Source organism: Tupaia chinensis, unplaced genomic scaffold (genome assembly GCF_000334495.1).
Source record: "Tupaia chinensis unplaced genomic scaffold, TupChi_1.0 Scaffold000316_1, whole genome shotgun sequence".
Lineage (NCBI taxonomy): Eukaryota > Metazoa > Chordata > Mammalia > Scandentia > Tupaiidae > Tupaia > Tupaia belangeri.
In genome coordinates, this window is record NW_006159809.1 from 7,282,909 (window position 1) to 7,297,144 (window position 14,236).

The 14,236-nt window shown below is 48.3% G+C and overlaps 1 protein-coding gene across 1 annotated transcript in view; it reads left to right on the top strand.

Moving 5' to 3' along the window:
* The first annotated feature begins 4,171 nt into the window (after positions 1 to 4,171).
* FIGLA (folliculogenesis specific bHLH transcription factor) overlaps positions 4,172 to 14,236 on the top strand; it is a 25,124-nt gene continuing 15,059 nt past the window's right edge. The window contains exons 1-3 of the mRNA XM_006151317.1: positions 4,172 to 4,504; positions 7,919 to 8,071; positions 10,725 to 10,946. Of these exons, the coding sequence (XP_006151379.1) occupies positions 4,172 to 4,504; positions 7,919 to 8,071; positions 10,725 to 10,946 (708 nt within the window). The remainder of the gene's footprint in view (positions 4,505 to 7,918; positions 8,072 to 10,724; positions 10,947 to 14,236) is intronic.

Below are 14,236 nucleotides of genomic sequence, written 5' to 3' on the forward strand. Positions count from 1 at the left end.
GTAGCTCAGGCAACCTACCTCAGGGCCCCTGGGCCCCAGTGAAAGCCCCAGGCCCCACAGTGAAAATCAGGGCAGAGTGAGGAGGCCTGGGCCATTCTCAGGAGGTATGAAGGTCCCTATGCTGTAGGATGAAAGAGGACCTGCCAGGTGGGACTTAAGGGGAGGCCATTCCAGCTTCCTCCTGCAGGACAGGGCCTAGGCAGCAGGTGTCCACAGCCTGGCTATGTCTCTCGGCTTCCCTATAGTCTCCAAAGCAGCTGAACCCTAATGGCTCTCTTCTTTAAAGTTTATTAATATTTATTTGGAAAGAGAGGGGCCCTTGACAGGGTCTTGTCATGGCATGATCCTCTCCCATCCTCACAGCCAGCAGGGATCACAGATGTGTGTGCTCTTGTGTGTTCAGGTCGATCTGGGATCTGAACCTGGGCCTCCCATATGGCTCCAGTGGTGCCCTGCTGCCTACACCACCATAGCTGGGTCCCAATGCTTCTGCATCTCCCCACAGCCCTGCTTTTGTTACAATTTTTTCCTTGTTAGATTTGACAAGCATTTCCTCTCCCAGCTATAGAGGTCCTGGGACTGGGATTCTAGGCCCCGTTCACCTGAAAGGTGGCCCTTTTTCATCACATCTCTGCTGTGGGGTCACTGGAACAAGGTCAAGCCCTTGACATCCCCGTGGCCAGCTCCACTGCAGCTTCTGCAGCAGTGCTCAGACCACCCTTCACCTGAGTCACCCAGGCTCTGCCTGTACAGTAGCCGAGTCTCTGGACTTCTTGTTTGGTTCATGCCATCTCTGCTGTCAGCACTGACAATATGGTGAGGTTGTGTGAGGCAGGAGAGGCTGGTGGCCATAGACCAGGCCCTGCGGTTCAGTCCCCGTTTTGGCCCTTCCTAGTTGGGAAAGTTGGTTACTTGACTCTCAGTATCAGTTTCCTCTTCCGTGAAATGGCAGTAATTAGAGTACTTCTCTCTCTTTTAATTTAATTTAATTTAATTTATTCATTCATTTATTTTAATTTGACCAGAGAGAAAGAGAGAGAGAGAGAGAAAGTGAGAAAGCAAGCCAGCAGGTCCAGGACTCAAACCGTGGTCAGTCATGTGGGAGTGTCCAGCGTCTTAACCACTACACCACCTGCTGGTCCCCAGAGTACTTCTCTTTTGAGGCTATTGTGGGAATTAAGAAAGTTAAGGCCTACGATGAGTTTAGAACAGCACACGGGACATGGGGCCCGCTGGACGAGCGTCAGCTGTTACTGTTTTGCCACTGGCTGGATTGACTCCTTCCTGTGACTCTGAGGAAGTTCTGTTATGTCCGCTTCATTACAGATGGGGAGATGAGGCCTAGGGAGTTTGAATGACTTGACCGAAGGTTATACTGACCTCTGCGCTGCAGAAGCTCTTCCCTCTGACCTATGACCTATGGCTTGTAGGCCCCACACCAGGCTTAACTCTCAGATCCGGGAAGCCACCATAGCCCACAAGGCTCTAAGCTAACATCTACTGGCTGCCCGGGATCTTTCTGCATCGTGTCGGAGCCCCAAAGCACAGCAGCATGAACCAGAAGGTCTCGAACGGAGCAGCTGTGTGAGGAAGTGACTTTTGGCCAGTTTCCTGAGGATGGGCCCCAAGGGCAGCACTTCTGGTGTTCTCTGTTCTCTGCCCTCTGTGGAGAGTCATTTTCCTAGCCTCATCAGTCACCTCCTTAGCTCCAGCACCTCGTTACCTCTTGTCCTGGAACTGCCTCCAAGCAAAGGGCCAAAGGAAGAGAAACTGACCCCAGCATTTACCTGCAGTTCCCCTGAAGATGGGCCCGAGAATGGAGAGGTACAAGCTCTGAATTGCATCCATGTTGCTTGTGTTTTCACAACAGCATTGGTCCCTTTTGTAATTACGAATACTATTTTTATTTTTTTGGAAGGTTTTTGTCATAGGGTGCATGCACTTGCCAGAGATGGAGAGAAATAGAGAGAGGGAAAGTGAGAAATCATTCCCCAGGGAGGATGGCCAGGCTGCAATCCCTCTTCTTCTACTCTCCTCATGGGATTATGGGCACATACTCAGTGTCGTTTTCAAGCCACTGGGTCCAGGACTTGAACCACAGTCGGCCATGTGGGAATCCAGCACCTCAGTTACCACTAGGGGGTCGGATTCTCTTCCTTTGGACTTTGCTTAGAGGCAGGTCCATGACAGGAGATGAGGAGGTGCTGGGGCCAGGGAGGTGACTGACGTGGTGAGGAAATTGGTTACAAACGGGTATTGAGTGAGTACAGGAATATACTGAGGATGATGGGGGTCAGATTTCTCCCTGTGGAGAGTTACAAGTGAGGAATAGGGGGAAACTGGAGAGGATCCTGAGGGGTTGGATTAGAATCGCAGGTATTAGTTCACGAACTCCTGACTTCGAGTATCTTCCTGTGGGTGTGTAGATATAGCTGTCTGTGTGTGCATGCTTTGTGAACCTTTGCATTTCCCACCTGAAGACAGGGCTTAGGAGCAATGACTTCCTGGAAGGAATGAGCCACCAAGCATCTAGATTTTTGGTTTTGAAGTCCTGTCTTAAGTGTAAGAGATGGAGAGAGGGAAAGTGACAAAGAGGATTGGCTGACTGCAGGGCTGGGGCTGAGAAATTTCGGGATGAGCCTGGACCACATCATGCCTTCTGGCACAGGTAAGAAGTGCTCAGAGAATGTTGGGGCCTTGACAAAAAGACAGAGGTGCCTGCCTGGAGGGGCTCCCACAGGCCAAGTCTAGGACAAGGTGAGCTTTAAAATAATGATGTGAAGGAAATACGTGCTACTGAATAAAAGGAGAATTCACGAGCCTGAGCTGACAGAAACATAGGATGAACGCATGAATGGGGAGAAGAGAAAGCTCTTCTTGCCAGTTGAGTGCTGTTTGGCTGCTATCTGGGTCGTGCGTGATCCAAGCAGGAGTCCGCGGTGCTAAGGAGGCTCTCCTCACAAAATATCCATCACAAAGGAAGGATGAGCCAATTTATCATAAAGAAACCTGGACAACACTTTGACCGGGTGATCAGGGCTACTGTGACCAGTATGGGGGACAGGTCACCCTCATGTTCCTCCTGATGCGATGCACTGAGAAGAGCCCAGCATAATTTCTATGGAGTCCATCCCATGAAGGCATGGCCTGGGTCCAGACGAGAGCTGACAGTGGACAGACCCAGGTTGAGGGACATCTTACGGAATGAAAGACCTCTACTCTTCTACACCACCCAGATCATGAAGACAGGTAAGACTGAGGAAATATTCCAGCATGAAGGAGAGTGAAAAGTCACAACAAAATGAAACACGTGCTCCTGGACTGGCTCCCACCAGGAGAAAGACATTGTGGGGATGACTGGGGGATTTGGAAGGGGTCTGTGGACTGGGTGGTAGGATGGTATCGGCATGGATTTCCTGGTTTGAAGAGTTGTGTCGTGGTTGTGTGGGACAGTAGCCTTGTTTAGAGGAGAAATACCCACCAGAGTACTTAGGGATGATGGGCTATCCTGTCTGCAACTTATAATTTAGAACAAGAATAGTTCAAATAGTTTGGAAAAGGGATCATGCAAATGGGAATATTTGCAGAGAGAAAGGGTGACAGAGTAAACATGCAAAAGTTAAAAAGTAGACATCGCAGTGACAGGGATACAGGTGTTTTTTGTTACTGTTCTTGTAACTATTTTCTGCAACTTTTATTTTTTTAAAAAAGAATTATTTAATTTTATTTATTCATTCATTTATTTTTAATTTGACAGAGAGAGACGGGGTGGAGGGGGAGGAGAAGGTAAACCACTAGGTCTAGATTCGAACCATAGTCAGCCATGTGGGAGTGTGCAGCGCCTTAACCACCACGCCACCTACTGGTCCCTCTGCAACTTTTATTTGAAAACGAAATTGTGAAAGTTTTGTGTGTATCCTCCATGTATATTGCATACACGTGTATACAGGCACCCAGAAGCTGAGGTCCCAACACCGGCTGATCTGCCTGACTTTGGGACTGGTACTCCGGCGTGTGGATTAGAAACACACCCCCGCAGGCGATTCCCACGTGCGGTCAAGTTTGAGAACCAACGGTGGGGTGGGCCCAACCTCACACGCATCACCTGTGGGCGAGTAAAGGGCTCCGGGAGGCCTCGGGGGAGCCGGCGGCCTGTGATAGGCCGGCGGGCATGAGCGCAGGTGGTCTGGCCGCCGACCCCGCCCGGGCCTCGTGCGGCCCCAGGTGTCCGGGTGAAAGGAGCCTGCCCCGGTGCCCGCGCGCCGCCATGTACGCCGCGCCCGCGTCGCCGTGCCCGGAGCCATGCCCCGCGCTGCCCGCGCTGCTAGGCGCCCCGCAGGCCGAGGTGCTGGAGGACGTGCTGCGGGAGCAGTTCGGGCCGCTGCCCCAGCTGGCCGCCATCTGCCGGCTCAAGCGGCTGACCTCGGGCAGCTACTCGTCCACGGAAGACCTCCAGCTGGTGCTGGAGCGGCGACGTGTGGCCAATGCCAAGGAGCGGGAGCAGGTGAGGGGTCCTCAGGGCCACCTTGGCACGGCCGCCCCCCGACCCGGCCAGGGAGAGGACCGACTCCCCTTCCCATACTCGCTCCCCGCCACCACCCCGCAGCCGGTACCGGTGCGCCCACCGGAGCCCACCCGCGGGCCCGAGGCCCCGCGTCCTCCTGAGCCCGGCTCCCGTCCTCAGCTTGTCAGGAGAACGACAGTGGCCTCCTGGCCTCCACCTTGTCCAGCTGCCCGTTGGTGGCCGCTGGGATGGGCTTCTCACCCGCTAACCCTCCCAGATTTGTGCAGGAGCCCGGCCGAGAAGGCGACCGCCAACTTCACAGCTCTGCGTGGCAGGCGCTAAAACTTCCAACGGGGGCGCTGGTTGGGTACTTGGGGTGCCAAGCGTTTCCCCCAGCTCTTTTTTCCTGCCCTCGGCCTCAAGCAGATAAGGGGTGGGGACCTAAAGGAAATTACTTTAGTGTTTGAAGTAACGAAACTCGTGTCCCAGTGTGCCCCAAGGATTCCCTCAGTCCTCGCCCAGAGAAGGACAGTGGCTCTTTCCCAGCACTGCGGGGGCGGTGGCTCCCCAATCGGCGGCGCGCCGTGGCCACAGCGGCACCTGCCGGCGGCCTTCAGTATCTCTGCACTCCGCTGCTCTCCTTGGTGTCCTTTGCGACCCCCTGCGTTTGGTTGCAGCCAGATCAGGCCTTGGGAGAAAAGGGCAAGTGGTGGGAGTGGGAGTGGGGTGCACAGGTAGGCTGGTAGGCCGGGATCTTGGAGATGGAAATCCTGCGGGAATGTTCCTGAACACACCAGACCCTTTAGACAGTAATCCCAGTGAATCAACCAGGAGCTTTGGGGAAGAGGGTGAGGAGAAGGGACCGAGTGAGGGCAGAAGACCTAGGAAGTTCGGAAAATTGCAAGCCTGGAGAAGCATGCTTTTAGTAGGTACTAGGCCCTTTATGAAAATAGTCTCAGCAGGTCCGTGGTCTGATGGCTAAGGCAGCCAGATCCCACATGGCCAACCGCGAGGTTTGAGTCCTAGACCAGCGACTTGAAAAACACCCCAAGCACGTGTGTCTGAATGCCCAAAATCCGAAAGGAGGAAGAGATGGAAGAGTATGGATTGTGGGGGACCATGCTTCGTAGGGGTGCTTTCTCTTTAACTTCTCTCTGGTGAGCACATCTGAGAGATTTTTGTCCTCTAGCTGCAAAAGTCTGTGATCTGATTTGGTGGCCCTTAAAAAAAAGATTCTAACTCAGTGTTTTAAATGGCTCCTCCTGCCAGAAGGGCATTGCCTTCTACAGAGAATTGGTCCCAGTGATAAACTAATGACCTTTATTGACCTTTATAATGATAAAGTTATTACACTATTAAACGTGGAGGCCAGGTGGTGGCCCAGTTGTAAAGCAACTTCACCCACATGGGGGCAGGTCTTGATCCTGGTGGGGTTGACTGAGACCGAGTGGCGTTGGGGGGAGTGAGAGAGTGTGTGTGTAGGGGGGTTACACCATGGCATAAAGACCCTGTCAGAGATACCTGTCTCTTTGCCTCTCTGTCCTTCTTTCTCATAGACGAAATAAACTTAAAAATGAATACACCCGGAAAATATACAGTGACTGAAGAAGGGTTGGAGACACTCGTAACCCAGATATAACTATTGTGAACCTTTTGCGTATTCCCTCCCAGTCTTTTTTTGGTCATGTGTCATATATAGTTTTACACAATTGTGATCCAGTATATATCTTTGTGATTTTTTTTCACCAAACATTACCAAAAATGTTTCCTCAAATTCCTAAGTATTCTTTCAAACAGTTTTTGATTGCATAGTCTGTCATATAAATGGGCCATAACTTGTTGCATGTCCTATTAGACATGCATGGTGTTTGCAGCTTTTTGTTGATAGGTACATAAACTTATGTTCATGTTTGATAATTGCCTTGGAATAAAATGCTAGATGTGGAGGCCAACAGGTGGCGTGGTGGTTATAGGTGCTGGATTCCCACATGGGCGACCACGGTTTGAGTCCCAGATGTGGTGGCTTGCTTTCTCACTTCCCTTTCTCTCTCTCTTTGTCTGTCTGGTCAAATTAAATAATAATAATAATAATAATTGGAATTAAATAATTCTTTTAAAAAATGCTAGATGTGGATTTACTGGCACATAGGACATATAAAATCTCATGATTTCTGATACAAGTTGCACAATTGCTTTCTAGAAAGGTTTATTTATTTATTTTGGAGAGGTTTTTGCTATAGGGAGTGTGTGCTTGCCAGAAAGAGACAGAGAGACAGAAAGCGAGAATCACCCCCCGGGGGCATGGCCACACTGCAATCCCTTCCCCTCCATTCTCCTCTCGGGATCTTGGGCACACACGTAAATGCGCCCGGCGTGAGTTTAAGCCACCAGATCTGGGACTCAAACCATGGTCGACTACATGGGAGTCCAGCAACATAGCCATTACGCCAACTGCTGGTCCCAGGATTGTTGTTCTTCTGATGCTGAATATGAGTAGCAAAAACGTTACCATGAAACATAGCAAATGGCCATTGTCAGTACATGAAAATGGTATTTAACTTGTTTGTAGTTCTTTGATCATTACAGTTCAATCTTTTCATATGTTTACTGACCACTAGATTCTCCTGTGGATTAGCTTGGTTTCAGGATGAGAGAGTTCTCTCAATATAATTGAGTCTATTTGCTTATGATGTGTGTGTGTGTGGGGGGGGGATGAGCTCCGTGTTTCAGTCTAGCAGAGCCAAAGTCTTAGACTCTAAAAAATAGAAGAAACAAGTGGGGGACCGTTGAAGTCTCCCCAACAGGCAGACTCTCACACTTGACTCTATATCACTAACTCAATGGGGAAAGAAGAGGGGGAAGAGTTGTCATTACTGTGCTTGGTAGACAGACGTGGTCCATTTTACACACCAGTGGTCCCACTTCCTGAGGACTAGCTCTATGGGTCGGGCTGGGTGGGGTGTTTTATGTGTGCATTGTATCAGTCACCCCCCTAAAAGATACAAGTGGATATTTTCTATTTTGCAGATAAACTGAGACTTATCACCATGAAGAATCCCACACAAGTGGGGTTAGGAAATCGCGGAACTGTGTTTGAAGCCTTTGTGCAGTTGGCTCAGAGCTTTTCCATTACCCCTTTGCCTCTCTGCTCCAATGCAGTCGGTGTGCTCTGAAAGGCAGAGGAGGGAGATATAGACACACCTTCCAGTCCGTCTGTCCACAGTGCTGAGCTTATGCCCCCTGTCCCCTGCATGACACTGCTGGCGGAGCAGTGACGCTTTGACGTGTGCTTGCGTAGACGTGCCACCCAGACAACAGGACCATGGAAATGAGCCCTCACAGCCCCCTTCTGTGTTTGGGGGAATGTCTGTACAAATTGGCTTCTCTGTGTGTCACTGCCTTTTTGTTTTCTAGATAAAAAATCTCAACCGTGGTTTTGCCAAACTGAAGGCACTTGTGCCGTTTCTGCCCCAAAGCAGGAAGCCTAGCAAAGTTGATATTCTTAAAGGTGCAACAGAATACATACAAGTCCTCAGTTATGTCTTGGAAGGCGCCAAAGACTCAGAGGTAAAGATTTAAGGACTTTGAAATAGGCACCATTTACTGAGCCAGGCATGGTGCCAAGTAATTTATGTGTACTTTCCAGTTAATGTTCCTAACGATCCTCTCAGCTATTTATGGTACATTTCCACAGAGGCGGAAACCAAATAATAGGTAAAGGCCACACGGCAAAGAAACGTCAAGACTGGACTAAAACCCAGGTCTGGAGGAGCTGGAGGAGCTTTGGAGTCAAGCCCTGACCATTTCCTTTTTTTTTTAGAGAGATTTTTGCTATAGGGCATGTGTGCTTATCAGAGAGAGAGAGAGAGAGGTAGAGAGAGAGAGAAATCACCCCCAGGAGAGATGGCCACACTGCAATTCCCCCGTCCTCCATTCTCCTCTTAGGATTTTGGGCCTGCAGGCACACGTGCCCAGCATGAGTTTCAAGTCGCCAGGTCTGGGACTCAAACTGCAGTTGACTACATGGGAGTGCAGTAACGTAACCATTACACCATCTGCTGGTCCCTAAGCCCTGACCGTTTCTATACTTATTTCCTTTCACTGTCCAGTGCACCCAGCTCCTAACTCCTAAGTCTTTAGCAAAACCTTGGCGGCTGGGACATAAAGAAGAGGCTTTCATAAAAGCTCTTGGAGGTGAGGGGGTTGTGTTCCTTTAGCAGATCACACATCAGACAGGACATAGAAAGGGAGAGGCATTTCTCTAAGGGGCCTCCCTCCAAGAACTCCCTGCATCACATCCAGCTGGCAAGTTCAGTAGTGGTCTGGGGATATCAGTCTCCTGGGGCTTTGCGACCATTTGGTGGGATGACATAAATGACCCTCTTTGTGAACCCTAATGCATCACACGCTCAGACGTGTCCATCAGGCACTGGAGGTGTGGGCTGGTTGTTTGGGCTTTTCTATGCTCAGGCAAACCTTAAGGCCTGGAAATGAGTCAGTTGTCAGAGGAGATGAGATACTAAGAGAGGAAAGTCCTTAGAAATGAGCCCTAAGCAACCCATTGACAGAAGGAAGAAGGTGGCAGGAAGGTGGAGGGATAAGATGGCCTCATAAAATTGAGGAGAAACTCTTGGGAAACTGAAGGTGGGAAGTATGAGATGCTATGGAGGCAGAGAAAGTCCAGGAGAGGGGAAAGCGTTTGAGAGGTGGAAGAGGAGCAGGCTTGAAGTCAACCCGTAGGAGGTGGAGAGTGAACCGTTAATAACTACCTGAAATCCAACCGGGCGTTAGATCGTCCTATTGGCCAAATGAGATGATCAAGGCGTGGTATGGTCATAGTATTTGGACTTGGGCGGGGCTATTCAGGTTTTCCCTTCCATGTTAATTGTGTAACAGAGAGCTCTCTTCTGTGCTGCATTCATTGTAAAATATAGGACCTGTTCCAGGCTAGAATTTTTTTAAAAAAAGAATTTAACTTTCTTTTTTTTTCTTTTCCTTTCTTTTCTTCTTTTTCTTTCTTTCCTTTCCCAGAGAGAGAGAAAGAGAGAAAGCAAGCTGCCAGGTCCAGGACTCAAACTGCATTTGGCCATGTGGGAGTTCATTGCCCTTAACCACCATGCCACCTGCTGGCCCCACTATCATATTTTCTTTATTAGAGCTATTTTATTTAACTTTATTTATTTTAATTTGACCAGAGAGGGAGATGGGAGAGAGAGAGAGAAAGTGAGAAAGAAAGCAAGTTGCCAGGTCCAGGACTCGAACTGTGGTTTACTATGTGGGAGTCCAGCATCCTTAACTACCACACCACTTGCCAGCACCCCCACTATCATATATATTTATTTATTTTTGGAGAGTTTTTGCTATAGAGTGCATGCACTTGACAGAAAGAGAGACAGAGAGATAGAAAGCGAGAAATCATTCCCCGGGGGGATGGCCACGCTGCAATCCCTTCTCCTCTCGGGATCTTGGGCACGCACGCACACGCGCCCGGCGTGAGTTTAAGCCACTGGGTCCAGGACTCAAACTGCAGTCGACTACATGGGAGTCCAGTGACATAGCCATTACACTAACTGCTGGTCCCAGCCCACTATCATATTTTTTTTTTTTTTGAGAGATTTTCACTGTAGGGCGCGTGCGCTCGCCAGACAGACAGAGAGAGACATAGAGACAGAAAGCGAGAAAGACTACGTGGGAGTCCAGTGACATAGCCATTACGCTAACTGCTGGTTCCCTCCCCACTATCATATTTTTAACACAGGTGACTGTTGCACAACACTTTAAGGTTACAGAGGAACAAAATACAGTCAATTGAACAATCTTTTTTTTCTCCATTAAAAACTTAGACATTGCGGCTGGCAGGTGGCATGGTGGTTAAGGCATTGGACTTCCACATGGCTAACTGTGGTTCTAGTTCTAGACCCAACAGTTTGAAACTTACGCTGGGCATGCTTGCCCAAAATCCCAGGAGGAGAATGAAGGAGAAGGGATCATGGCATGGCCATCCTCTCTGGAGGGTGATTTCTCACTTTCTCTCTCTCTCTCATGAGTGCATGTGCCCTATACCAAAAACAAACTAAAAAACAAAATTAAAAAAAAAAAAAAACTGAGGCACTACCCTTATCACTTAAAGGAAACTTTGTCAGTTGAAACTTTGAAATACATTGATTTAAATCTTCAAAGTCTGTCATATTACAGTTTGACAACTAAATATGGTTTCTAGAAACAAGACCCAGAGGAGCAGATGAGCAATACCACTTTGGAACCACATCTACCTGTGGATAAGGAACTTTCTAGAAGCATGACTCAACACACCAGCTGCGCCATCAGCTTGAAGAATGAGGGGGAAGGATCCTGGGCAGATGGTGGCTGTGGGGAGCCACTGTATGCTTGTCGCTGGAACATGCCATCTACAGCTGGAGCCGTCTCCCCCATCACGAGTCTGGTAAAGTATCCCTTCTTGAATAACTGTAGAAATTAAAAACCAACCAAACAAAACTGAAAATGTATACCTGGAATTGGGTGTCATTTTCCATGCTAGAACATGATTAGGACAAAATAATTTGTGAAAGCACCTGGCCGGACTAATTTGGAAGATTATTTTGTTCTTAAATTAATCGGTGAGCAACTCAAAGAGAGGAAGAACTCCCCCAGAATCACCCAATACTGACCTAAGCCTATTTTTTTTTTAAAAAAATACCCTTTGTGATCCATCAAAAGATTTCTAGGGGCCAGCAAATGGCATAGCGGTTACGTTGCTGGACTCCCACATGGTTCAACACAGTTCTAGTTCCAGACCCAGTGGCTTGAAAATCACCCTGGGCATGTGTGCATGCATGCCCAAGACCTCTCAGGAAGAGAATGGAAGAGAAGGGATTGTGGTGTAGCCATCCTTCCTAGGCAGTTATTTCTCACCCTCCTCTGGCCCCACCCAGCGCATGTGTCCTAAGGCAAAAACCTATTAAAGTAAAAGAGCTGGTTTCTAGACTCTGTGGTCTACAAACTGTGTAAAACTGCATGGTGATACTAATCTTGGGGAGTGGGGCCCTGTGTTTTATTGCCAGAGGGCATGTGCCCTTGCCGGAGAGAGAAAGCAAACACATGCAAAAGCATTCCCTTCTCCCCAAATGGGGCATGATCATGTTGCAATCCTTTTTCCCCTGTTTCTCCATTCTGTCATGATTTCAGGGGTGTATGCACATGTTTCTGGCATGTTTTTTGAGCCACCAGGGATTGAGCCACAATGAGAACGTGGGATCTGGCTCTCTATGTACAGTGTTTAGCCACTGCCTATGGGGCCAGCCCAAGCCACATTTTAAGACAACCTTTTCTAAGTAATAGCAAAGAAGTTTATCATAGCAGCTCTTACTTTGTCAAGCTAAATAGGCAGCTGGAAGTAGGAGCAGGCTTCCCAAGACCAGAGGGGGACCTTCTGCCACTGGATCGGTGTTACACACACGGGCCCCTTTGCCCTATCTTACCCTATGATGCAATTCCCGCTGAAATAAGGCCTTGCAGCCAGCAGGTGTTGTGGTGATGAGGGTACTGGATTCCCCACATGGCCAACCACAGGTTGAGCGCTGAACCTGGAGGTTTGCTTTCTTATCTTCCTTCTCTCTCTCTCTGGTGAGCACACGTGCCCCTATAACAAATTACAAAATAAGCCTTCCTTTTGGCTGGAACCGCCATCTTCCAGTAATTAACCACAATGTCGAACACAAAGGTAAAGAGGAGAGGCACCCGATAAATGTTCTCTAGGCCTTTTAGAAAACATGGAGTTGTTCCTTTGGCAACATATATGCGAATCTACAAGAAAGGTGATATTGTAGACATTAAGGGAATGGGTACTGTTCAAAAAGGAATGCCCCACAAATGCTACCATGGCAAAACTGGAGGAGTTTATAATGTTACCCAGCATGAGAAGCCAAAGAGAAAGGGACCTGGTTCAACTGAAGCGCCAGCCTGCTCCACCCAGAGACGCACTCTGTGAGAACCAATGGGAAGGAGCCTGAGCTACTGGAACCTATTCCCTATGAATTCATGGCATGATGGGGGTTAAAAATAAACTAACCTGTGGTGTATAAAAAAAAAAAACCCAAACAAATTATAAAATAATAATAATAATTAATTAATTAATAAATAAAATAAATAAAAAAGACTTGTAGACGCTGAACCAAGGCCGCCCTAACAAGCAAATTCCTTGGTGCGATGTAAGGGGCGGTGGGGACTATGGAGTCACAGATGATGGCTGACAGAAAGCAGTTTTAGATTAGCACTTCGGTATAGGCCCTGAAGAGATGACTGAAGCTCAAACCTCTCAGCTCTTCAGTTTCCTCATTCAGAACGGGTGTGATGTCTGTACCTGCCTTGTACATAAGACGACTGAGGTCCAATGGACATGTCAGTGACACGTCTGGGATATCATGTTCAGTTGCTCAGACATCAAATTGGCTTGATCACCATGTGCAATCAGTATCGATTTGTCATCCATAACAATCCACATGGGGCCACCATGGTTTGAGCCCTTTTCCTGGTGGCTTGCTTTCTCCCCCTACCCATCTCTTTCTGGTAAACGCATGTGCCCTATAGCAAGTTAAAAAATAATAATTAATAAAAATCAAATAATTTTTAAAAATAATAACCCACAGACCTCCTAGCTGATTGCGTAAGTGTCCTGGGTTTTCTCACTCGGCTGTCACCACGCTCCGCCTCTGCAGTGTGATGGTCCAGGCTTCCTGCTGCCTGGCTACCTTGGCCGGGGCTAAACCATGGGCGAGCGGTCCAGGGGCTAGCCTGTCTTGGCTTCTGTTTCCAATTTGATGATGATTTCCTAAAGACTCCATTTGTGCCTATGCTCAGTCTAGATTTTCATATTCTGGCCACTTGAGGTAGAAACCTCCCCTTGTAAGTCATCCCTGAGGAGCCAGCATTTCTGTTGCTACTGCATTTGCTGACACAGGACAATTGAGGACAAAAGAGGGAGTGAAGAAATGACCAGAGTTGACCCTTGAGTCTGGCTGTCTGAGTTAGTCAAGCTCCCTCCACAAACATTAGTATTAATATGTACTAGCTGTTAAGGCTTGTATTTGGTCTTCATTGATCCTTATCAGGTAGGTGTTACCATGTCATTTTCATGGTGGCTTGCCTGGCTCTACCTTCCTTCCAGGACTGTCGGGCCTGGGCGGGCAGGGGCCTATGCAGTGGCAGAGTAGGCCCATGCTCAGTGACACCAGCCTCAAGTACAGTGTGTCCGCTTACAGTGGGACTTCTATCTCCTGGTCAAACCACATAAATTCTGGCTGGAATTTTCTTCAATGAAGAAAAAATATTTAATTTTTCATCTTTTTAGGCAAGTTTGTCAGTTGGAAGAATGTGCTAGTTCCATTTTTTTTTTCCTTTCCTAATTTGCTATGGGGCACAGATGCTGGCCAGAGAGAATCTGGGGGGAGGAATGAGAAAGCACCCCCATTGGCATGGTTATGTCACAGTCCCTTCTCCTCCATTTCTCTTTTTGGGATTTTGGCCATACGTCCAGTGTGTTTCTTAAACGGCCTGTTCCAGGACTTCAACCATGCAGTCAGCTATGTGGGGTCCAGACTCCTTAACCACCATGCCAAGGGCTGGCCCCAAGTATGCTAATTTTTACAATGAACAAAGAATGAATTACATGTTTGAGATTTTTAAATATATGTATCTTCTGTCAAGTGTATTTTCCAAGGTCTGATCGGAAAGAGT